Genomic DNA, 24,016 nt, shown 5'->3' with positions numbered 1-24,016 from the left:
TGCTGAGGGGAAAAAAAAAAAAAGAACTTAGCCAGGCACCACAAATAACCATCCTGAAAGCCAAAGAGAAGATCAGGAAGTTCTTCCCTTGTCCAATATTTTTACATCCCAAGAAGAAAAGTTTAAACAAGAGAAAGAATCAGATCTTTTCCATTAAACTGCACCTTGTACACATTGTGTTTCAGCTTTTTGACTGACAGCTGGAAGTTGCCGTGAATCTGTCCCGGGTATGGCTCTGCTTGGTACTACCTCTCCCAGAATCCCCTGGCCTCCGTTAGTGAGGTCACGAAGGATGTTTTACTGCCGTCAATCAGATCCGAATAACTTAGTCCATGAGCAGTGCAGTGAAACTGCTGGGGGGGGGCAGAGGTCAGATGTGTCGAGGACACCACGCGCCCTCCAAGGCGGCCATGTTGATTCCTCTCAGATCGCCAAAATCATCGCCATCGCCGTCGCAGTACTCGCCATCGTGGTCGTGGTCGTCAAAGCGAGTTGTGTAACTGGTGGCTGCCTTTTGCTGCAGAAATCAAAAACACACCATCAGTCTCAGTTTACTTAAATCAAGTTCGGCAGGTTCTCAGTGGCTGTGAAACAAAACTGCACTTTACCTGCTGAGAGCTATGAAAACTGCAGTGATCAGTTAATTGATCCATTCAAACTAGTCTGATAATTCGATTTGATGGTTTCATGTTCTTAAACGCAAGGCTTTGCTGCTTTTGTCTTACATGACAGTAAATTCAATATTTGTGGTTTTGGACAAAACAAAACACTTAATGATGTTGCATTTTTCACTGTTTTCTGATGTTTTTAAGACAGATTTAAGAGCTGGTTCTAAAGACCTGCAGCCTTGAAGACAAATGCCAGATGTGAAAATAATGTTACATCCCAGATTTTGTCCAGCAAAATGTGGCCAAAGCCTTAAAAGCCTGACATCATTTTAGGACCTTTACTTAAAAAGTAAACAGACATTCTAAAATAAAAACGATGTCAGAGCTAAGAGTCACCATGAAGTCCCAAAAGATAGAACCAAGTCTGGCTGCACTAAAACTTGCAGAAGGTTTAGACCTGCCCACGGTATCGTATTCACAGAGCAGAAAGGAAACAGTTTGGTCTCACACAAGAAGATCAAAACTGACTGCACAGACTCCAGTGAGCAAAGGTGAAAATCAGTTGTATAAATGAGTTTACCGTTCGAACAACTGGCTCTCTGAAGGGGGGGCAGACCATGTGGAAGCGAGGGATGGCCACATGGAAAACTTCTTCTTTATTGGCTACAAGAAAAACAAACATCACAGCTATACACACCGTGCCCTTTCAGCTGCTTCACAGGACAACAGCTCCTGATGCTTCACTGTTACAGAGCTGGAGCTGGGTTACATAACCAAGAAGCAGATGTGAAGCTATAGCTGCTCCACTGTTGAACAGAGTAGTGTGGCAGGTACAGCTGCTATAGCTGGGTTGTAGTTTAAGAGCTGCTTCACAGTGAAATCATGCAACCTGCAGGAATCTGATCATTGTTTACTGTGAATGTCTTAACAGTGAGACAATCAAACTGTAGGACAGCATCATAAACTTCCCCCAGTCTGTTACCAAGTCTGTGGAAGGTGTAGTGACCCTCCATATACTCTGATGGCGTGGAGAAGGTGGTGCAGCTGGCGTACTCATGGACCTTTCCTGGTGTCATCACTGGAAACTCACCTGCACAAATACAGACACAGCTTTAACAGCTAATCTCAGCCAATCATGGTCGAGCTGTACAGGCGGTCACGTGATGCAAGCAGCGTACCAACCACGCCGGGCCCCTGAACTTCCTCCACGTTGCCGTCGGAGGTGGTGATTTTCCAGTAGCGGCTGTCGAGCTGGCAGGCAGCCTCAGGCGATGCGCTGCTCGACATCTCTATCCTGAAAAGACACACCTGTTACAACACGTGTCACATGCACTGGACATAGTGCACAGGTGAGCCAGTACCTGATGCGGTAAGTGAAAAAGAAGTGTGGCGGATGGATGGAGGAAAGCTCTGGTAGGAAGGAGGTAGAAACAGAGACGGTGATGTCACCAGTGGTTGCCACGCAACCTTTATCGTGCACATACCTGTAGAGAGAAGTGCACACTGTTCGAGTTTGGACCAAAGTTAGTGTGAATTTTAACCAAATTTCAAGAAACTCTGCAGCAGAAAATGTGAAGGAACATGATTCCATCCACCAGTGTTGTGTGAATGAGGTGACTGACTGTTGCTGCTCTGATGTGAGAGCAGAGTAGTGATACTGATGTTTGGCAGCGTTGGCCATGTTCACAAACTTAGTGTTAGTGGGTCAACAACACAACAAAAATGAGAGAGCATTTAAATAAGCATAAATAAATGATGGACTTAAAACATGTAATGTGTGTGCTTTACCTGAAGATCTGGTCTCTGATGATTGGATATTCTCCTGTGACGACATTGTGGACGTAAGCTGTGAACCACTCCAAGAAACACGAACCTGAACACACACACACACACACACACACTTTGCTACAATGCCAAAATCCATACGTCGGCAGGAACATACAAAATGTACAATATTATATTTTTCACATGGTTGCAGATAAATCCTTGTTTTTAACTCACCAGTGTCTGATAAGCAGTATTTAAGTAAATTAATTAACTGGGGGCAGATTTATGCCTGTACTTGTCAACAATGAGACAAACTGTGTGCAGTGTCCCCATGGATTTCAGTGGTTCTGAAAGGGAACTGAAGGGAACTTAAAATCATGAGGATTCTGAGGCAATTACAATCTGCGTCTTCATTCAATGTATTCAGTGGATTTATGGATGTTTATTTACAGTGGGCATCAGAGATGATATCTTCACAAAGTGTCAGTCACATTAAATCTAAAAATGTCTGTATCCAGTCTGTGTTCACATTTGACTGCGAGAGGAAGAAGCACATGACCTGAGTTATAGTGTCTTAAATGACCTTAATTATATCCATGAGCTGCATGTCTCAGTCACAGCTGCAGCTCCAATGGCTGACCATGTTGCAGAGCAGCCAAATCAGCAGTCAAACTACACTAACTACCTTCTTGTTGTTTCCAGAACACCTGTGCGCACATGTCCAGAGCTCACAGAAGAGATGAAGGAACCAACCTGTGATGAACATGTCGATGGCTGAAGGATCCTGAGCTGTCTGATTCTGAAAGACAAAGGCAGCGTGTGTGAATGAGAGAGACAGAGACAAGCAGACTGGGTGGATCCAGATCGGTCTTTAAAACGACTAAAGTAGAACCTGATGCACTTTCACTGCACATAATCATAATTCAATCTAGAGAAACCTTGTTTGATTCTAATCTGAGGGAACTTTAACTCTCATCAAGTCAAGCTTTCTCCTCTGTGTAAAGCACTTTTGAGACATTTAGTTTGAAAAGACAGGCAGACGGGAAGGTTACGGACAGGGCAGGGGTAGAAGCTCTCAAACATCCTGCGTCCCTCTGCGGGCTCCAGAGCCATGTACTGGCTGAGTCCAGTGTGGAAGCAGAAGGTGAGCGGGAGGCAGCGTCTCATCCCCTTCCTCTGCTGGAAACCTCCGGCCGCCGTCTCCACGTCCAGCAGCACCTCCGACCGGTAGTGGTTAGACAGGGACATGCTGCCCATCAGCCTGAGGACACAGACCGGTGGGGTCAGACTGGGACACAGGCAGAAGCAGGGAGACTCAATCAAATAGATTCTGACCCTGGGATGACCAATTTCTGTCCGTTGTGGATGCGGTAGGAGCAGCGATAGTCGTCTGGAAGTCTGCAGCCGATCTGAGCCTCGATGTCATTAAGCTCCACCTCTGTGGCTCCTTCTGAAGAAGAAAGTAACAAGAAGCTGGAAGTTGAAGTGAGAAAACGAGAGTGACACAATGCTGACAAGTATTATTTTTCCTTTATTTTGAGCAGAAACAAAGAAACAATACACAGTGACATATAGTCACTTTTAAAGTTATACACTGAACATGTTGGCAAACGCCTTCAGCAGCTACAGAGCAACATGGTCAATTGACTGGAGAGCTGTCTGTGTCCACCTGATCAATCTAAGAATATTCTCTTGCCCAGGAGATGCTGTAGAAAGGTACAAATCTAATGTCGGCTCTTTAAGCTTCTGTGATATTAATTACTACAGGCAAATCAACCAGGACTCAAACCTACAGGAGTATATTTTTAAAAACTACACTTAAGTTGTTTTGCCATCCATGTAAGATCCTACACTGACAAATAAATAAACATGCTTCAAAATGTATCCAAAATTACTTAAACTGACATTAAAGACTCTTGTAGCCACCCACAGACACACATCTTGTTTGTTAAGATGATTACATACAGAAGTTGACTGCGTCAAACATGATTTAATGAAGAAATTTAAGTTTGAAACAGTTATGTTTACACTAGAAACTGTCTGGTATCAACACCTAAGCGCTTTGTTGAATATAAATACAAATCAAAATGGAGTAAACCACTGTGGACCCAAGAAGGCATTGTGGTGAGACACTCAGACTGTTTGGACCCAGATTGTATACGCTGGTGTGGCTGCGTCACCTTTGAGCGATGCGATCATGCGCGGACACCTCTGCTGCAGGAAGCTCTTCAGCTGCTCCCAGGCCCTCTTCAGTACAGGGTAGTAGTGGATGTAGTGGCCCAGGTCTCTGTAGTACTGCTGGAACAGACAGTACCAGGACAGGCCGCTCTCCAGCCGGTCTGCACTGAACACACACACAAACACACATCTGATTTCACAACTTTTTCACCAGCAGACTGACAGTAACAAGGTGAGACAAAGTTGCTGACTGCAGCTTCATATGAAGATATTTTGGTTTTATGTTTAGTTTTGACTAATTTGCATCTGAGGAAAAACCTTAGGATGTGACCAAACTATTGTTCATCTACTGAAAACACTGCTCACAAAATGCGTCTGTGTGTGATCTGCCTTCTCTGCTGAGCAATTTCCTGGAGAAAACATTACACTTTGGGATAACAGAGTACTGTGTTGAGTTTTCAGCAGCTGAACACCACTCACTCTGTAAGCAGCCAGTGTTTGGAGCAGAAGGCTTTCCACAGCGGGTTGTGTTTGGAGAGTTCATTCAGCCTCCTGCTGACATAACTGCAACTACAAAGAAACAAAAGGCAGAGAGTCACAAATACAGGCAGATCTTTAATTTCATAACATTAAATAAACAGATACTAAGCATTGTTTGGCAGCAACTTGTTCAGTGGAGGATTGGCTGTTTTCTGAGTTGTGGACCATTGATAGCTTATGATGGATGGATGTTACTGACATCTGGCTGACAGCTTCACTTACAAGACACATTAAGATTTTATATCTTAACAATCTTAATGCATAAAATAGAGGATAATGGAAAACACTAACTACAAGAAAGTGATCTGTGTACTTTCACTGCTGACTCTTTAATACATGAAGCTGGTCTACCTTTATCTACTGTAAGTAGGATTATCGATGCTTATCTTAATTAGCGGAATATTTCCTACACCACTGAAAATATTTAATCAATAACAAATTATCAAGAATTATTTACAAGTAGCTCAAACCTGTACCTGAGTAAATAGTTACATTACACCATTACATAAGAATAATGTGACAGTATTATGATAACCGACCTACAGGCTAACAAGTCGTTAGCAGCTAATGGCAAGCAGCTAACAGTAAATAAAATCTTTATCTTACTGTACGAGCTAAAGTCGCCATGCTAGCTCTGTTCTACATGACAGCCACCATTTTGATCTAAGAATACCTGCTGGAATCAACTGATAACTCTTTTTATAACTATTAATTAGAAGTTAGAACTAAAATAATAGCTACCTGCTAAGCTAAGGAGTACTACTGCTTGGGGTGAAGGTGTTTTTATTCAACAGCAGCTCGGTAATAAACAACACTGGAGTACAACTGACCATCCTCTGACCAAACATTCATATTTCTGTTGCTGTCTGTCACACAGAAGCCCCCCAGACTACTTTCATTGCCGTAGTTATTTCTGTTGTTAACAGCCTGCTACTTCAGTAGCAGCCGCTAACCTGCTCGCGTCCTGGTGTTTTGTGTTTTAGAAAAAAGACTGCTGACCGTCTCTGTGAAGTGTGTTTGGGCTGCAGTGTTAGGTACATACTGGATGAGGTCTCTGAAGCCCACGAAGGATAAAATGTGCAGCAACGGGTCTGAAGGGAGGTGATCCATCTGTAACCCTGAAGTAGCTGCCATTGCTAGCAACACTACTTCTTCTTCTTTTCTTTATTGTGAACACTTCTTCGTGATTTCTAATGACGGTGGCGCACAGCGTGTTGGATGCATTAACGACACTCCTACACGCATTTTTTAAATATCTGGTAACTCACATTTGTCTCTACTGAATTCACTAGTTCAAAAAATTTTACCCAGTCAGCACAGCAGCGCTTAATGTGGATTTTCATTATTTTTAATGATCAAATGTTAAAATGTTCTCATTCAAACACCACCAAAACAATTTTGTCTACTTTGCATGTTTGTAAAAATGGCTATTTACTCTGAAAACCTAAAACATAACACAACATTACTGTGTGTTTTACAGAAATATGCATTATATAGTTACAACTAGATCATGTATTCAAGAATACAGTTATTCCAAAAGCACACAAATATAAATTAGATCAATTAATAGTACTGAAAAACCCCACACTTATGACCTCTATTTATTTTTCTACAATAAAAATAATATAATCATGATCCCTGAAGAACAAACTGATGTATAGACATGGGAGGAATCATTATAGTGTCAGTCCAAAAAAAAAAAAAAAAAAAAAAAAAAAAACAAATCCACATTATAAAAAACTGGAGACAAGTCATGATCTTAGAAATCACTGCTGACCTCAACACCTTATCTACCTAAAGTAATGCCACTATAATGTCACAAGATTGTCAAGTACTGACTACCACAGTATTAGGTACTATTTTCATCCAGCCATCATGAAAAGACCATAAAACTATTGTTCCCTGATGATCACACTGGGACCTGACCGTTGACTGGGTCACCATATTTCAAACTGCTGGTGCTTCTTAAAGGGCGACATGTCCACAATGCTGTTTCTGAAGAGCCTAGAAAAACCAATCAGAGAGCAAAGGTCACTCATTCACCCAGAATAACGTGTAATGCTACCGATTTAACTAATCAGACATCATAAATGGTTTCTCTGTGGGAAATGAAAGCTTACCTCACTGTGTGGATGGAGGGGTTGATGGAGACCAGCTGGAGTAACGTGCCAGCTGAAGCATCACTGATCTCATTGTGACTCAGACTGTAACATGCACACAAACACGAACACAAGAAGAGAAATATGATGTTCTGTTAAATGACTGGTTCATTCCTCTTTGTCAGCTCAGACCAACTCATCAGCACAAAGACTGTTTTCATGGCTCACTGACAGCGACACACTTCAGACCTGCAAAGTCACAGTGACAACAAAAACTACTTTAAATTATGTTTGGCTTCTTTTCCCTCAGTCTCATCACCAGACGGCAGCAGGGTCAGTCTCCTGTTCTGCACAGAATCACACAGCTGGGTTACAAAGAGTTTTGACACTGGAGTACAACTGACCATCTTCACACACAGTTTATACAGTAGGTTAACCATTGTCCACGTCAGGTACACACTGACAAGGACGTCTCTCTGCTGAAGTCTAAATGCATCATCTGCCCTTGGAGGCCTTTGTAGCCATAATAATACTATAAGATGCAGTAAACCATAATAATATTTGAGGTGCACACTGCCTGTATCTGCCTCCAGACCAGCCTTGAGCCCACCTCTCAGCTCACTAGTGAGAGAAGCTGACTTTACTGGTTCTGAACCTCACACTGACTCCGCCTGCTGTAGGATTAAATACTATATACAGTGTTACCTCCACCCCCACCGATCTGCAGCAGACACTGCATCATACACACTGTTGTCACGTGAACATGTGTCTCTCTAGAGTGTGACACTTACTCCAGGACCTGGACTTTGTGCAGCTGTGTGGCGAGTGTGAGCAGCAGCTGGTCAGTGAGCTCACAGTAGCTGAGGTCCAGCTCTGTCAGTCCTTCACAGTGGTCCAACATCAGAACCAAAGCTCCACAGGACCTCTGATCCAGTGTGGTGTGGCTGAGGTCCAGCTCCCCCCCCAGGGCTCTACACAGGGACACTGTCCGTCTCACCGTGTCCCTCTCTCTGTTCACAGGGACCAGAGACACCAGCTGGAGGACGAGAGCTTTACTGGCTCTACACAGGAGAAACAGAGCAAAGAGCAGACTGTCAGGATACAGACATCTCAAACTGAGCAGCTTCCTCTCTGATTTATGTCACTGTGAGGTCTCTCCCACCTGAGGTGGACTCTGTCTAGCACAGGAAACAGCAGGTCCAGGGCACCGTCCTGCACCTCACAGTCTCGCAGGTCCAGCTCTGTGTCCTGGCTGCTGTGTGTCAGGACGGTGGAGATGGCCCTGCAGTCACCAGCAGTCAGACTCAGAGGCTCAGTCTGACCGTGCTCTAGCAGCTCCACAGAGGCGGAGGAAGATAGATCCAACTGGTGCTGCAGAGTCCTGAGCAGACCTGGTGCTGCCTCCTGCTGGGCGTCAGAGGCAGCACAGCAGTGGACAAAGTGAAGCAGCAGAGTCCTGTCAATGCTGGTAGGAGCAACAGAGATATAACACATTACACAGATAAATAACAATACAACCATTTAGTTTGATTTCACTGATCAGTTATCAATATAATCAGCAAATACATACAAACATTCTAAACAGTAAAAATGATATATAATAACTTAACAACTCAGATCTTATTCTTCAGTTTGGTCCCACAGTGCTACAACGCAGTTCCTATCACACCAATGGCTCAGATCTGGGATCATGATGACATCACTAATAAGAACTCTGATTGGATGAGAAACAAATGGTCTGGGATCCGACTTGCACAAAGAGAAGCAGTCGAATTATCGTGGGTGTCTCCAACGATACATTAAATGATTCATTTTGGAGCATTTAAGCAAATCTGCAAAGCGTTATTGTCACCACAATGTGAAATTAAATAATCAAGTTAAATGGGTAATAGTTGTGATTTTAGCAACTGCTGTATGACAGAAGACCATTAGTATGACAATACTGTGGTAGAGGACCCATTTCAGATGACAGAGCTCATCTAATGCATCCAACACTGATGATGGGAAGTATCCACTCCGTCTCGTGTGTTTCCTCAAACATCCAAGGTGCTCCACTGACAGCTGACCTACGTCCTAGACGTCAGAGAGGACTGAACGGGTACAGTGCTGAGAAACAGGAACCAGTGTCTAACCTGAGCTGAGAAACTTTGTCCAGTGTGAACAGGATGGACTCTGTTTCCCCGGCCGGTATGGAGGTCCACGTCAGGTTCAGGTGAACTCTGTCACTGTGTGTGAGGGTGAAGAGCAGAGCAGCACAGTCATCGGAGTCCAGCTCTCTGCGGGTCAGGCTGATCACATGATCGAATGACTTCACTAAACTGGGTATGATGTGACTGGCCTGAGCTCTGTGGAGCTCTCTGATGGCAGTCAGCACAAAGCTGGGACTGAACCTGAAACCAGGACACGTAGTTCAGACAAAGAACGAACAAACCGCTGCTGAAACAGGAGCCACAACAACACATATACAACTGATTACACAGGACTGAGTGTATGTCTGTATGTGGTAAAACAAAAACCAGAGCGACCACCTTTTAAACACAATCCTGTCCAGGAAGGGAAGCAGATGTGTGATGCTCTCTTGCAGGAAGGGGTTCTTTCTCAGGCCCACAGTGATGGGCTGAGCTGACTGCTGTAGCAGATAGTGAAGGAGCTCCCAGTTTAGACAGTGGGAGGTCAGGTCTACCTTACTCAAGAAGGACTGGGTCAAGTCCTTGTCCTGGATCTCACAGAGGAGGGCCAGTAGCTGCTGGAAACTCTCTTCACTCATTCTGTACATTTAACAAACCAAATAAAACAAAGACTAAATCTCTGGAAACTAAATATCAATACATTTTGATTTGTCATTAAGAAGCTTGTGTTAACAGTCATTTTCCTGATTGTGAGAGCATCATGATGAAGCAGCAGTGGAAGGAGACACTGAGCAGGTCTAAACATCTGACTGCCCAGTGTCTCAGCAAGAATGCCACAAAGATCTCACAAAGAAAGCTGTACACACTCTCTGGAAAAACGTTGGGTCACAGCTAAAACAAAGTAATATGAATGAACTCTGAGAACACTCAGGCTGAAGCATGACAATGACAACATACGGCACAACAAACCATCATAAATACAGCAGCTTCAATCAGTTTTTATTGTATGTGAGACACAGTGGGACAGATATTGTGAAATGATTACTGATACTCATTACCATAACGTTTGTTTGTAAATAACATCAATCCACTACACTGGTGATTATGAGCTTTTCTTAGACAATAATTTGCTGAATTAACATAAATCAAATTTAAATGTATAGAGAATTTGACATACCTGAGCTGTGAGATATAAGGCAGACACTGTAGGAGACTCTTCACTTCACTCTCTCCATGTGAGCAGCCTGTCAGCTTCACGTGTTTCTTCTCTGCTTGGAGTTTCAGCACTTCCAGGAGGATGGAGGCCTTTCTCTCTGAGAGGTCTATGGCCCAGACTGAAGGAGTCGACTGGAAAAGTGGTTGTAATAATGGAAGGACCCTCAGGCCTGTTTTAGTCTTATAGTCCTTTACATGGGACCACAGATCCAGCAGGAAGTCACACTGATCTTCCTTATAATCATCATCATCATATATGTCTTCAAAAGGGAATGTTTCATAAGTGCAGACTGACGACAACAGCTCCAGTGTCGTCTCTCCTGTCTCCTGTTCTCTCTCTGCTGCTGCATAGAACAGATTCGCCAAAAACTTGGCTCCATCACGACAAGCTAACCGCAAAGGATAAAAACTGGAAGGATAAAGGAAACATTTGGTGATGATTTGATCTCAGCAGCACAAAAACATCCACACACTCTGATGGACTCCAGCTTGTGAATGCTGCTGCTGATTCAAATGAAATCATGGTTTTTACTGAGCCAGGCTGAACATCACGTTTGGAGACTACAGAGTTGGTAGAAATCACATCATGGTCAGTAAAGTTCACTCCAGTCAGGAGTTACAAAGGCAGCTTGTCTGGTCTCAGGTATTTTACAGCAGCTGTTAAACTGGAAATGATGCTACTCATGTGCTTTGTGCCACAGACAGTGTGAACCTGAGGTTCTCCACTGATGTGTGATGGGTCCTTGTGTCTGCATGAGGACGTATTAGCAGGACTGTGGGGTCCACTCACAGCTGCACTGGTCTGATTGTGATTCACATCAGTTCATTCTTGGCACACAGGCAGAAGACTGATGTGTTTCCAAGTTGTGGCTGTGGTACCATTCAAACCAAAAGCAGCATATTCACACACTGATTCCTCTGTCTGATCCATCAGACAGTGGCCTTCATTAAGACTAACGATCCTAATGATCACTGTGTTTCATACTGTGGTTCAGTCAACTACAAACATGAGCCAGTGGTTTGGTGCCTGGTGTTTTGGAGTGAGAGCCTGAACATGCAGCTCCTGTCTATTTACTGAAGACAGCATTCATTTGGACTCGTGACACCAGAAACTAAAATCTAACTGGAGCATTTTCATGCTGCGGCTGCTTGTGGTGAAGCTAATGCTAACTGCCTTAGTTTATATCCCGTTGGGTAGTTTCATCTGTAGTAAAGGCTCATCTGTTATAAACTGATCAGACTGTACATGGACATGAAATCTTCAACTGCAAAGTAACAAGAAACCACAGCTGCTAATAAACACAGAGCAGTGGAGAGTAAACGGTTTCCCTCTGAAATGCAGTCCAAACATAAAGCACCACAAAGTGGAAATACTACAGGAAACTATGAGACTGTACATAAGTACTGCACTTGACTAATGTACTTCCAGTAGCTGCTTCCTCTCACTGCTAATTACATCTGAGTGAGGATGCTTTGTGCAGCAGTGGAGCCTCTGTCTGTGGTTTCTGACATGACCTGTTACTGAACGTCCTGTTGCTCTGACAGCGTCTCAGCAGTAGCTGTTTCATTACCACTGACTGTCCACACTGTCTGTGCTCTAACTCGCACTAGGGGCCTCAACTACCTCCACACAACTACAGTCACACTGTGTAAATACAACACTGAGGACAAACACATATCAGAGGAACATTTGATACAGTACGGTGACGTTACAACTTATGCAGCACTAAAGATTCACACATCTAATTTAGAACACAACTCTTCACATGCAGAGTTAAACCATGTGTAGTCCAACACATTTACCTGAGCTGTGAGATATAAGGCAGACACTGTAGGAAACTCTTCACTTCACTCTCTCCATGTGAGCAGCCTCTCAGCTTCACGTGTTTCTTCTCTGCTTGGAGTTTCAGCACTTCCAGGAGGATGGAGGCCTTTCTCTTTGAGAGGTATATGAACCAGACTGAAGGAATCGACTGGAAAAGTGGTCGTAATGATGGAAGGACCCTCAGGCCTGTTTTAGTCTCATAGTCCTTCACATTGGAGTACAGATCCAGCAGGAAGTCACACTGATCTTCCTTATAATCATCATCATCATCATCATCTATGTCTTCAAAAGGGAATGTTTCATAAGTGCAGACTGACGACAACAGCTCCAGTGTCGTCTCTCCTGTCTCCTGTTCTCTCTCTGCTGCTGCATAGAACAGATTCGCCAAAAACTTGGCTCCATCACGACAAGCTAACCGCAAAGGATAAAAACTGGAAGGATAAAGGAAACATTTGGTGATGATTTGATCTCAGCAGCACAAAAACATCCACTCACTCTGATGGACTCCAGCTTGTGAATGCTGCTGCTGATTCAAATGAAATCATGGTTTTTACTGAGCCAGGCTGAACATCACGTTTGGAGACTACAGAGTTGGTAGAAATCACATCATGGTCAGTAAAGTTCACTCCAGTCAGGAGTTACAAAGGCAGCTTGTCTGGTCTCAGGTATTTTACAGCAGCTGTTAAACTGGAAATGATGCTACTCATGTGCTTTGTGCCACAGACAGTGTGAACCTGAGGTTCTCCACTGATGTGTGATGGGTCCTTGTGTCTGCATGAGGACGTATTAGCAGGACTGTGGGGTCCACTCACAGCTGCACTGGTCTGATTGTGATTCACATCAGTTCATTCTTGGCACACAGGCAGAAGACTGATGTGTTTCCAAGTTGTGGCTGTGGTACCATTCAAACCAAAAGCAGCATATTCACACACTGATTCCTCTGTCTGATCCATCAGACAGTGGCCTTCATTAAGACTAACGATCCTAATGATCACTGTGTTTCATACTGTGGTTCAGTCAACTACAAACATGAGCCAGTGGTTTGGTGCCTGGTGTTTTGGAGTGAGAGCCTGAACATGCAGCTCCTGTCTATTTACTGAAGACAGCATTCATTTGGACTCGTGACACCAGAAACTAAAATCTAACTGGAGCATTTTCATGCTGCGGCTGCTTGTGGTGAAGCTAATGCTAACTGCCTTAGTTTATATCCCGTTGGGTAGTTTCATCTGTAGTAAAGGCTCATCTGTTATAAACTGATCAGACTGTACATGGACATGAAATCTTCAACTGCAAAGTAACAACAAACCACAGCTGCTAATAAACACAGAGCAGTGGAGAGTAAACGGTTTCCCTCTGAAATGCAGTCCAAACATAAAGCACCACAAAGTGGAAATACTACAGGAAACTATGAGACTGTACATAAGTACTGCACTTGACTAATGTACTTCCAGTAGCTGCTTCCTCTCACTGCTAATTACATCTGAGTGAGGATGCTTTGTGCAGCAGTGGAGCCTCTGTCTGTGGTTTCTGACATGACCTGTTACTGAACGTCCTGTTGCTCTGACAGCGTCTCAGCAGTAGCTGTTTCATTACCACTGACTGTCCACACTGTCTGTGCTCTAACTCGCACTAGGGGCCTCAACTACCTCCACACAACTACAGTCACACTGTGTAAATACAACACTGAGGACAAACACATATCAGAGGAACATTTGATACAGTACGGTGACGTTACAACTTATGCAGCACTAAAGATTCACACATCTAATTTAGAACACAACTCTTCACATGCAGAGTTAAACCATGTGTAGTCCAACACATTTACCTGAGCTGTGAGATATAAGGCAGACACTGTAGGAAACTCTTCACTTCACTCTCTCCATGTGAGCAGCCTCTCAGCTTCACGTGTTTCTTCTCTGCTTGGAGTTTCAGCACTTCCAGGAGGATGGAGGCCTTTCTCTTTGAGAGGTATATGAACCAGACTGAAGGAATCGACTGGAAAAGTGGTCGTAATGATGGAAGGACCCTCAGGCCTGTTTTAGTCTCATAGTCCTTCACATGCGAGCACAGATCCAGCAGGAAGTTAAACTGATGTTGCTTATAATTGTCATCATCATCATCATCATCATCATCTATGTCGTTACACGGTAATATTGTATCGGTGCAGACTGACGACAACAGCTCCAGTGTCGTCTCTCCTGTCTCTTGTTCTCTCTCTGCTGCTGCACAGAACAGATTCGCCAACAACTTGGCTCCATCATAATCAGCTGACCACCGAGAACAAAAACTGGAAGGATAAAGGAAACATTTGGTGATGATTTGATCTCAGCAGCACAAAAACATCCACTCACTCTGATGGACTCCAGCTTGTGAATGCTGCTGCTGATTCAAATGAAATCATGGTTTTTAATGAGCCAGGCTGAACATCACGTTTGGAGACTACAGAGTTGGTAGAAATCACATCATGGTCAGTAAAGTTCACTCCAGTCAGGAGTTACAAAGGCAGCTTGTCTGGTCTCAGGTATTTTACAGCAGCTGTTAAACTGGAAATGATGCTACTCATGTGCTTTGTGCCACAGACAGTGTGAACCTGAGGTTCTCCACTGATGTGTGATGGGTCCTTGTGTCTGCATGAGGACGTATTAGCAGGACTGTGGGGTCCACTCACAGCTGCACTGGTCTGATTGTGATTCACATCAGTTCATTCTTGGCACACAGGCAGAAGACTGATGTGTTTCCAAGTTGTGGCTGTGGTACCATTCAAACCAAAAGCAGCATATTCACACACTGATTCCTCTGTCTGATCCATCAGACAGTGGCCTTCATTAAGACTAACGATCCTAATGATCACTGTGTTTCATACTGTGGTTCAGTCAACTACAAACATGAGCCAGTGGTTTGGTGCCTGGTGTTTTGGAGTGAGAGCCTGAACATGCAGCTCCTGTCTATTTACTGAAGACAGCATTCATTTGGACTCGTGACACCAGAAACTAAAATCTAACTGGAGCATTTTCATGCTGCGGCTGCTTGTGGTGAAGCTAATGCTAACTGCCTTAGTTTATATCCCGTTGGGTAGTTTCATCTGTAGTAAAGGCTCATCTGTTATAAACTGATCAGACTGTACATGGACATGAAATCTTCAACTGCAAAGTAACAAGAAACCACAGCTGCTAATAAACACAGAGCAGTGGAGAGTAAACGGTTTCCCTCTGAAATGCAGTCCAAACATAAAGCACCACAAAGTGGAAATACTACAGGAAACTATGAGACTGTACATAAGTACTGCACTTGACTAATGTACTTCCAGTAGCTGCTTCCTCTCACTGCTAATTACATCTGAGTGAGGATGCTTTGTGCAGCAGTGGAGCCTCTGTCTGTGGTTTCTGACATGACCTGTTACTGAACGTCCTGTTGCTCTGACAGCGTCTCAGCAGTAGCTGTTTCATTACCACTGACTGTCCACACTGTCTGTGCTCTAACTCGCACTAGGGGCCTCAACTACCTCCACACAACTACAGTCACACTGTGTAAATACAACACTGAGGACAAACACATATCAGAGGAACATTTGATACAGTACGGTGACGTTACAACTTATGCAGCACTAAAGATTCACACATCTAATTTAGAACACAACTCTTCACATGCAGAGTTAAACCATGTGTAGTCCAACACATTTACCTGAGCTGTGAGATATAAGGCAGACACTGTAGGAAACTCTTCACTTCACTCTCTCCATGTGAGCAGCCTCTCAGCTTCACGTGTTTCTTCTCTGCTTGGAGTTTCAGCACTTCCAGGAGGATGGAGGCCTTTCTCTTTGAGAGGTCTATGGACCAGACTGAAGGAATCGACTGGACAACTGGTCGTAATGATGGAAGGACACTCAAGCCTGTTTTAGTCTCATAGTCCTTTAAATGGGACCACAGATCCAGCAGGAAGTTACACTGATCTTCCTTATAATCATCGTCATCTATGTCTTCAAAAGGGAATGTTTCATAAGTGCAGACTGACGACAACAGCTCCAGTGTCGTCTGTCCTGTCTCCTGTTCTCTCTCTGCTGCTGCATAGAACAGATTCGCCAAAAACTTGGCTCCATCACGACAAGCTAACCGCAAAGGATAAAAACTGGAAGGATAAAGGAAACATTTGGTGATGATTTGATCTCAGCAGCACAAAAACATCCACTCACTCTGATGGACTCCAGCTTGTGAATGCTGCTGCTGATTCAAATGAAATCATGGTTTTTAATGAGCCAGGCTGAACATCACGTTTGGAGACTACAGAGTTGGTAGAAATCACATCATGGTCAGTAAAGTTCACTCCAGTCAGGAGTTACAAAGGCAGCTTGTCTGGTCTCAGGTATTTTACAGCAGCTGTTAAACTGGAAATGATGCTACTCATGTGCTTTGTGCCACAGACAGTGTGAACCTGAGGTTCTCCACTGATGTGTGATGGGTCCTTGTGTCTGCATGAGGACGTATTAGCAGGACTGTGGGGTCCACTCACAGCTGCACTGGTCTGATTGTGATTCACATCAGTTCATTCTTGGCACACAGGCAGAAGACTGATGTGTTTCCAAGTTGTGGCTGTGGTACCATTCAAACCAAAAGCAGCATATTCACACACTGATTCCTCTGTCTGATCCATCAGACAGTGGCCTTCATTAAGACTAACGATCCTAATGATCACTGTGTTTCATACTGTGGTTCAGTCAACTACAAACATGAGCCAGTGGTTTGGTGCCTGGTGTTTTGGAGTGAGAGCCTGAACATGCAGCTCCTGTCTATTTACTGAAGACAGCATTCATTTGGACTCGTGACACCAGAAACTAAAATCTAACTGGAGCATTTTCATGCTGCGGCTGCTTGTGGTGAAGCTAATGCTAACTGCCTTAGTTTATATCCCGTTGGGTAGTTTCATCTGTAGTAAAGGCTCATCTGTTATAAACTGATCAGACTGTACATGGACATGAAATCTTCAACTGCAAAGTAACAAGAAACCACAGCTGCTAATAAACACAGAGCAGTGGAGAGTAAACGGTTTCCCTCTGAAATGCAGTCCAAACATAAAGCACCACAAAGTGGAAATACTACAGGAAACTATGAGACTGTACATAAGTACTGCACTTGACTAATGTACTTCCAGTAGCTGCTTCCTCTCACTGCTAATTACATCTGAGTGAGGATGCTTTGTGCAGCAGTGGAGCCTCTGTCTGTGGTTTCTGACATGACCTGTTACTGAACGTCCTGTTGCTCTGACAGCGTCTCAGCAGTAGCTGTTTCATTACCACTGACTGTCCACACTGTCTGTGCTCTAACTCGCACTAGGGGCCTCAACTACCTCCACACAACTACAGTCACACTGTGTAAATACAACACTGAGGACAAACACATATCAGAGGAACATTTGATACAGTACGGTGACGTTACAACTTATGCAGCACTAAAGATTCACACATCTAATTTAGAACACAACTCTTCACATGCAGAGTTAAACCATGTGTAGTCCAACACATTTACCTGAGCTGTGAGATATAAGGCAGACACTGTAGGAAACTCTTCACTTCACTCTCTCCATGTGAGCAGCCTCTCAGCTCCACATGTTTCTTCTCTGTTTGGAGTTTCAGCACTTCCAGGAGGATGGAGGCCTTTCTCTCTGAGAGGTATATGAACCAGACTGAAGGAATCGACTGGAAAAGTGGTCGTAATGATGGAAGGACCCTCAGGCCTGTTTTAGTCTCATAGTCCTTCACATGGGAGCACAGATCCAGCAGGATGTCACACTGATCTTCCTTATAATCATCATCATCATCATATTCATCATCTATGTCGTTATAAAGGAATGTTTCATCAGTGCAGACTGACAACAACAGCTCCAGTGTCGTCTGTCCTGTCTCCTGTTCTCTCTCTGCTGCTGCTGCACAGAACAGATTCGCCAAAAACTCGGCTCCATCATCATCAACTAACCGCAAAGGATAAAAACTGGAAGGATAAAGGAAACATTTGGTGATGATTTGATCTCAGCAGCACAAAAACATCCACACACTCTGATGGACTCCAGCTTGTGAATGCTGCTGCTGATTCAAATGAAATCATGGTTTTTACTGAGCCAGGCTGAACATCACGTTTGGAGACTACAGAGTTGGTAGAAATCACATCATGGTCAGTAAAGTTCACTCCAGTCAGGAGTTACAAAGGCAGCTTGTCTGGTCTCAGGTATTTTACAGCAGCTGTTAAACTGGAAATGATGCTACTCATGTGCTTTGTGCCACAGACAGTGTGAACCTGAGGTTCTCCACTGATGTGTGATGGGTCCTTGTGTCTGCATGAGGACGTATTAGCAGGACTGTGGGGTCCACTCACAGCTGCACTGGTCTGATTGTGATTCACATCAGTTCATTCTTGGCACACAGGCAGAAGACTGATGTGTTTCCAAGTTGTGGCTGTGGTACCATTCAAACCAAAAGCAGCATATTCACACACTGATTCCTCTGTCTGATCCATCAGACAGTGGCCTTCATTAAGACTAACGATCCTAATGATCACTGTGTTTCATACTGTGGTTCAGTCAACTACAAACATGAGCCAGTGGTTTGGTGCCTGGTGTTTTGGAGTGAGAGCCTGAACATGCAGCTCCTGTCTATTTACTGAAGACAGCATTCATTTGGACTCGTGACACCAGAAACTAAAATCTAACTGGAGCATTTTCATGCTGCGGCTGCTTGTGGTGAAGCTAATGCTAACTGCCTTAGTTTATATCCCGTTGGGTAGTTTCATCTGTAGTAAAGGCTCATCTGTTATAAACTGATCAGACTGTACATGGACATGAAATCTTCAACTGCAAAGTAACAAGAAACCACAGCTGCTAATAAACACAGAGCAGTGGAGAGTAAACGGTTTCCCTCTGAAATGCAGTCCAAACATAAAGCACCACAAAGTGGAAATACTACAGGAAACTATGAGACTGTACATAAGTACTGCACTTGACTAATGTACTTCCAGTAGCTGCTTCCTCTCACTGCTAATTACATCTGAGTGAGGATGCTTTGTGCAGCAGTGGAGCCTCTGTCTGTGGTTTCTGACATGACCTGTTACTGAACGTCCTGTTGCTCTGACAGCGTCTCAGCAGTAGCTGTTTCATTACCACTGACTGTCCACACTGTCTGTGCTCTAACTCGCACTAGGGGCCTCAACTACCTCCACACAACTACAGTCACACTGTGTAAATACAACACTGAGGACAAACACATATCAGAGGAACATTTGATACAGTACGGTGACGTTACAACTTATGCAGCACTAAAGATTCACACATCTAATTTAGAACACAACTCTTCACATGCAGAGTTAAACCATGTGTAGTCCAACACATTTACCTGAGCTGTGAGATATAAGGCAGACACTGTAGGAGACTCTTCACTTCACTCTCTCCATGTGAGCAGCCTGTCAGCTTCACGTGTTTCTTCTCTGTTTGGAGTTTCAGCACTTCCAGGAGGATGGAGGCCTTTCTCTCTGAGAGGTCTATGGACCAGACTGAAGGAGTCAACTGGAAAAGTGGCCTCAGGCTTGGAAGGACATTTAAACATCTTTCAGTCTTGAGACGTTCGTAAAAAACAAGAAGTAAGTCATCTAACTCTGCAGCAACATGAAATAGTGAGAAGAGTTTATTCACTGCATTTCCACAGTTTTCTCCTTTGTGAACTGCCTTAAGACATAAATCCAGTAACAGTCCCTTTTCCCTGTCCAGTGTTAAGTGTTGCTGCTCCAGGTCCTGTAGTCCTGGGTCTCTCTGCGTTTTCCTGAAGCTGCATGATAAACACATCTGTACTAAATATACTGCAAAGCATCATCATCTTAACACCTAAGCACAGACTGTATGGTTGCACACGAGTATCACTTCAAAACCATGCTATGTTAAATATAAGACAAACATATAATGTGTATTTTCCCCAACTATTGCACATCAAGCTCTGACAGAAAAAGAGAAAATTCTGGTTGATAAGAGAAATGTTCAAAAACAACATCTGTTTTGTAAACTACTCGTTTAGAAAGCAGTGATCCAAACACAAAAAGAAGAATTTCCATTCCCCACACCAACAGGATAAAACAGTACAAAATCAACAGAATCAACAGTACACAAAAACAAAAGCCACCTACCTGAGTGAGCGGATGAATGGCAAAGCCTGTAACAGCGCCTCACACAGACTGTGGCAGGCGTGGCTCCCCCTGTCCCAGTGGAGGCAGAGATTCACCTCCGTAGTCATGTTCTGCAGGACCTCCACAGCCCTTTCAAACAGCTGGGTTTCACCCTCAGCTGGAAGATGCAACTCATTTCCATCAAATCCAATCTGCCCTTCACTAAGAAGGAAATTTTTCGATATCTGTCGGGTCAGAGGGTCACACCTGTGTTGTGAAGAATAACTGAAGATCACGTCGTCATCATGAAACTTATCAACAGTACAGTATCATTCTTATCAGATTATCTGTCAGTTTTAACTCCCCTCTTATTCTGTTTATGGTAACACTGCTTCTTAATGACATGTGCTGTAATCTATGCAGCAACTGGACACTGCTCACCCATACCATTGGACATGTTTAAAGCATCCCAGCAGTTGTCTCATCCCTTGTTCTGATACCGATGTGTCCTCAAGGTCCAGCCGTATTTTCCTCTCCTTCGACTGAGTGATCACATAGGCCACAGCACTACAAGGGTAAGGATCCAGATTCACTCCACTGAGATCGAGACTGTAGTCCAGATTGTCCAGAAGGCAGGCGCATGCTTCAGGACACTGGGACTCATACAAGCACTGACATAAGAACAGTATGTCGATGTCACAGTCGCTGTCGTCAGCACCAGTCTCCTCGTACTCACACAGACGAGGGGAAAATTTGGCTATCATTTCCCTGAAGAACCAGTCGGAGGTATTCCTGAGCTCCTCAGCTGGAATCAGACACTTCATCAAACTGGGGCTCTTCTCGCTCAACAGCCGACACATGAAGGGGATCAGATGTTTCATGTGCTTCTTCTCCTCAGTCAAGCACTGCTGAAAAACAGCCTTGATGTGATCGGGACTCTTCAAGAGCCACAGTGCTGCAAAAAACTCCTGCATTGTGTAATGAAGAAATGCATATGTGGTTTCTGGATCAGTAATGGCATTAATGGAAGCTTTGACACAGAGCGGCTTCAGGAAGGAGAAGACACAACTGTCTTCATAGGGCAGCTCTGCCAGGTTCACAGTTTTCCCTTCAGTTGCCAGAAAAGCAACCTCAGCCAGTGACAGTATTTCCTTACTCTTGTTTTTGATGAAGGAATTCATACGTCTGATTGTTTCGTGGCTGTTGATCTGAAGGCAGAAACGAACAATATTGATGTATATTTCAGTTACAGTGCATGGCTGTGGGGAGTGTGATGCACAGCAGACAGCCACCATCAGTGCATACATGGGCACATGGCAGAGAGTGAACAGCTCCACGTTGCTCAAAACCTTCTTCCGCTTGTCGCCGAGTGTTGCACATAAATATGTTTTTATGGTCTGTTCACTAAAGCCTTTCACTTCCACTCTGAGACTGTCCTCAGAAAAGAAGGTCTCTTCATCCTCCGGTCTGCACGTTATGATGATCTTTGCATCAGGTAGTAGGTCTTGCTTTACAAGCCTCTTCACCACAGGTGAAGAGAGATCTGTGAGTCCATCAAAAATGACTGTAACATTGTCTGAGTTCTTCTTTATGTCCTCTAAGACGTCTTCTTTGCCTTCATCTGGTTCAGTGAACACACTGAACAGAAGGTCCTCCAAGCTCATGTCCTTCCTGATGATGGCTGCTTCTCTCATGTCAAAGTAAAACATGTAGTCGAGCTCCTCGCCGCCTCTTTCCGCCCAGACTTTCAACAGTTCATGACTGAGTGCTGTCTTTCCAATTCCAGGTTTACCCACCACCAGTATGTTCTTAACAGTTTTCAGCAGGTCACTGGGGGACATTTCTCTCTTGTCCTCAGGGATGTATGTCCTCATTTTTTTAGGACGACTCATCCTGCATTTCTTGCTCTTAAATTTTTTTGTTTTCGATGGAGGAACGATTCCTTGTGTGTCTAATACCAGTGGAGTGTACCGCAGATCAGGCTTGTTGTTTTCTTCAAACAGATTTTTGCTTTTCATCCAAAACTCACGAGACAGTTTTTGTGCTTTTGACTTTAGCTTGGCCTGATATCTGTGGCATGGCCTTGGGCCTAAAATAACAACAAAATGAGTAAATAAATGTACTGTGGATGAACTGCTGTGCCCTCACACATCTTACTCAATGAGAAGTACAGTGCCTATAAAAGTATTCACCCCCTTGGATGTTTTACCCTTTTATTGATTTTATAAATCGATCGTGGTCAATATAATTTGGCTTTTTTGACAGAAAAGTTTTTACAGAAAACCTCTGTAATGCCAAAGTGAAAGCAGGTTTCTACAAAGTAATGTCAATTATGATTCTTAACAGAACACAAGGGTTAAATAAAAATATGTAATGTCAAATAAGTGACTGCATAAATATTCACCCCCTTCCAGTCAATATTTAGTAGATGCACCTCTGGCTGCAGTCACAGCACTGAGTCTGTGTGGATAGGTCTCAGTCAGGCTTGCACATCTGGACACTGCAATTTTACTCTATTCTTCTTTGCAAAACAGCTCAAGCTCTGCCCAAGCGCTCTACATATTTTAATTTAATTGACATTACTTTGTAGAAAGCGGTTTTCACTTTGTCATTAAAGAGGTGTTTTGTAAATTTTTTTTAAATCAAAAAAGTCAAATGATATTGACCATGATTGATTTATAAAATCAATAAATGGGTAAAACATCCAAGGGGGTGAATCCTTTTATAGACACTGTAACTATTTGTACACAGACCAATTCAAATACCTTATATAAAATCAGCACATCAGAGAAATAATAAAAACATGACATATTATCAGTCAACACTGTGGAATCAAATACCCTGTAAGTAGTTTATGTCCATCTGTGCATCTTCCTTGAAAGGAAAGCAGCTGATCCAGTGGTGCAGATCAAACTCCTTGGTCTCAGCAGAAACTGCTCTTCTTTTAACAGGGAGAAGCGGCAGTCTCTCCAAGGTCCTCTTCCTGGTCATGTCAATAATCCTGAGTAACAAGTAACAGGCATCTTCCCCTTTATTTATAACTAAGTCCAGTATTTTTCTGGTTTTATCGTAGTCGTCAGTCTCTGCCTCTATTTTGCTGACCTCTTCACCAGTGAAAACTTCCTTCTGATACAAGTTCTCCACAATCACAGACAGATTCTTTAAGTGTCCCACGAGGTGGGGTCTGGCATTCTGGATGCAATCTCTGGCCGACTGTGTTGTACAAGCCATGTGTCCTTATATTCTACAGGTTCTGCTCACAGCCCTAGCTTCTGTGATCTAAGGAACAAGACACCAGATTAAACAAAGAGTTAAATGAAACCATTATTTTGCCTCTATTGAAACTTCTAAAATCCTTTACAGTAATGAGAATGTTTCTGCACAACTGTCCAAATATGCAGCTGATGCATTATTTAACAGTTTCAGATCAGTTCTACTGATGTTTATCAGTTCAAAGGTAGATACCCGTTTCATTCTGGAGAAGGTACGACTCAAAATGTACAAGGGGTAGGAAACGTAA

The 24,016-nt window shown here is 43.6% G+C and overlaps 3 protein-coding genes across 6 annotated transcripts in view; 1 reads left to right on the top strand and 2 right to left on the bottom strand.

Moving 5' to 3' along the window:
* The window catches only part of LOC109955698 (chromosome alignment-maintaining phosphoprotein 1), a 7,048-nt gene extending 6,851 nt beyond the window's left edge, over nucleotides 1-197 (top strand). The window contains exon 4 of the mRNA XM_020592114.1: nucleotides 186-197. Coding sequence (XP_020447770.1) covers nucleotides 186-197 — 12 coding nt within the window. The remainder of the gene's footprint in view (nucleotides 1-185) is intronic.
* On the bottom strand, nucleotides 13-6,307 carry fbxo3 (F-box protein 3). Its single transcript, XM_020591929.1, has 12 exons — nucleotides 6,136-6,307; nucleotides 5,034-5,123; nucleotides 4,556-4,719; nucleotides 3,711-3,825; nucleotides 3,432-3,636; nucleotides 3,129-3,174; nucleotides 2,397-2,481; nucleotides 1,970-2,092; nucleotides 1,787-1,902; nucleotides 1,591-1,698; nucleotides 1,189-1,271; nucleotides 13-517 (listed from the first exon to the last, which is right to left on the bottom strand). The coding sequence occupies exons 1-12, from the start codon at nucleotides 6,225-6,227 to the stop codon at nucleotides 371-373; spliced, it is 1,374 nt and encodes a 457-aa protein (XP_020447585.1). The 5' UTR covers nucleotides 6,228-6,307; the 3' UTR covers nucleotides 13-370.
* Nucleotides 6,308-6,391: 84 nt separating this feature from the next.
* Nucleotides 6,392-21,510, bottom strand: LOC109955619 (uncharacterized). Of its 4 annotated transcripts, XM_020591925.1 has the most exons (12): nucleotides 20,944-21,510; nucleotides 20,518-20,763; nucleotides 19,737-20,165; nucleotides 14,187-14,648; nucleotides 12,340-12,792; nucleotides 10,499-10,945; nucleotides 9,721-9,960; nucleotides 9,325-9,582; nucleotides 8,355-8,657; nucleotides 7,984-8,253; nucleotides 7,214-7,297; nucleotides 6,392-7,097 (listed from the first exon to the last, which is right to left on the bottom strand). In XM_020591925.1, exons 1-12 carry the CDS (start codon nucleotides 21,468-21,470, stop codon nucleotides 7,031-7,033), a joined length of 3,786 nt encoding a protein of 1,261 aa, XP_020447581.1. In that variant the 5' UTR covers nucleotides 21,471-21,510; the 3' UTR covers nucleotides 6,392-7,030. The 4 variants fall into 4 exon arrangements, with proteins under 4 accessions (XP_020447581.1, XP_020447582.1, XP_020447584.1 ...); XM_020591926.1 differs by lacking the exon at nucleotides 10,499-10,945; XM_020591928.1 differs by lacking the exons at nucleotides 20,518-20,763; nucleotides 20,944-21,510 and having other exon boundaries at nucleotides 19,737-19,925; nucleotides 20,033-20,124.
* Nucleotides 21,511-24,016: the final 2,506 nt, after the last annotated feature.

This window comes from Monopterus albus, unplaced genomic scaffold (genome assembly GCF_001952655.1).
Source record: "Monopterus albus unplaced genomic scaffold, M_albus_1.0 scaffold16.1, whole genome shotgun sequence".
In the NCBI taxonomy this organism is placed as follows: Eukaryota; Metazoa; Chordata; class Actinopteri; order Synbranchiformes; family Synbranchidae; genus Monopterus; species Monopterus albus.
The sequence above is the reverse complement of the archived record's forward strand: the minus strand, read 5'-3'. Positions and strand labels throughout refer to the sequence as shown.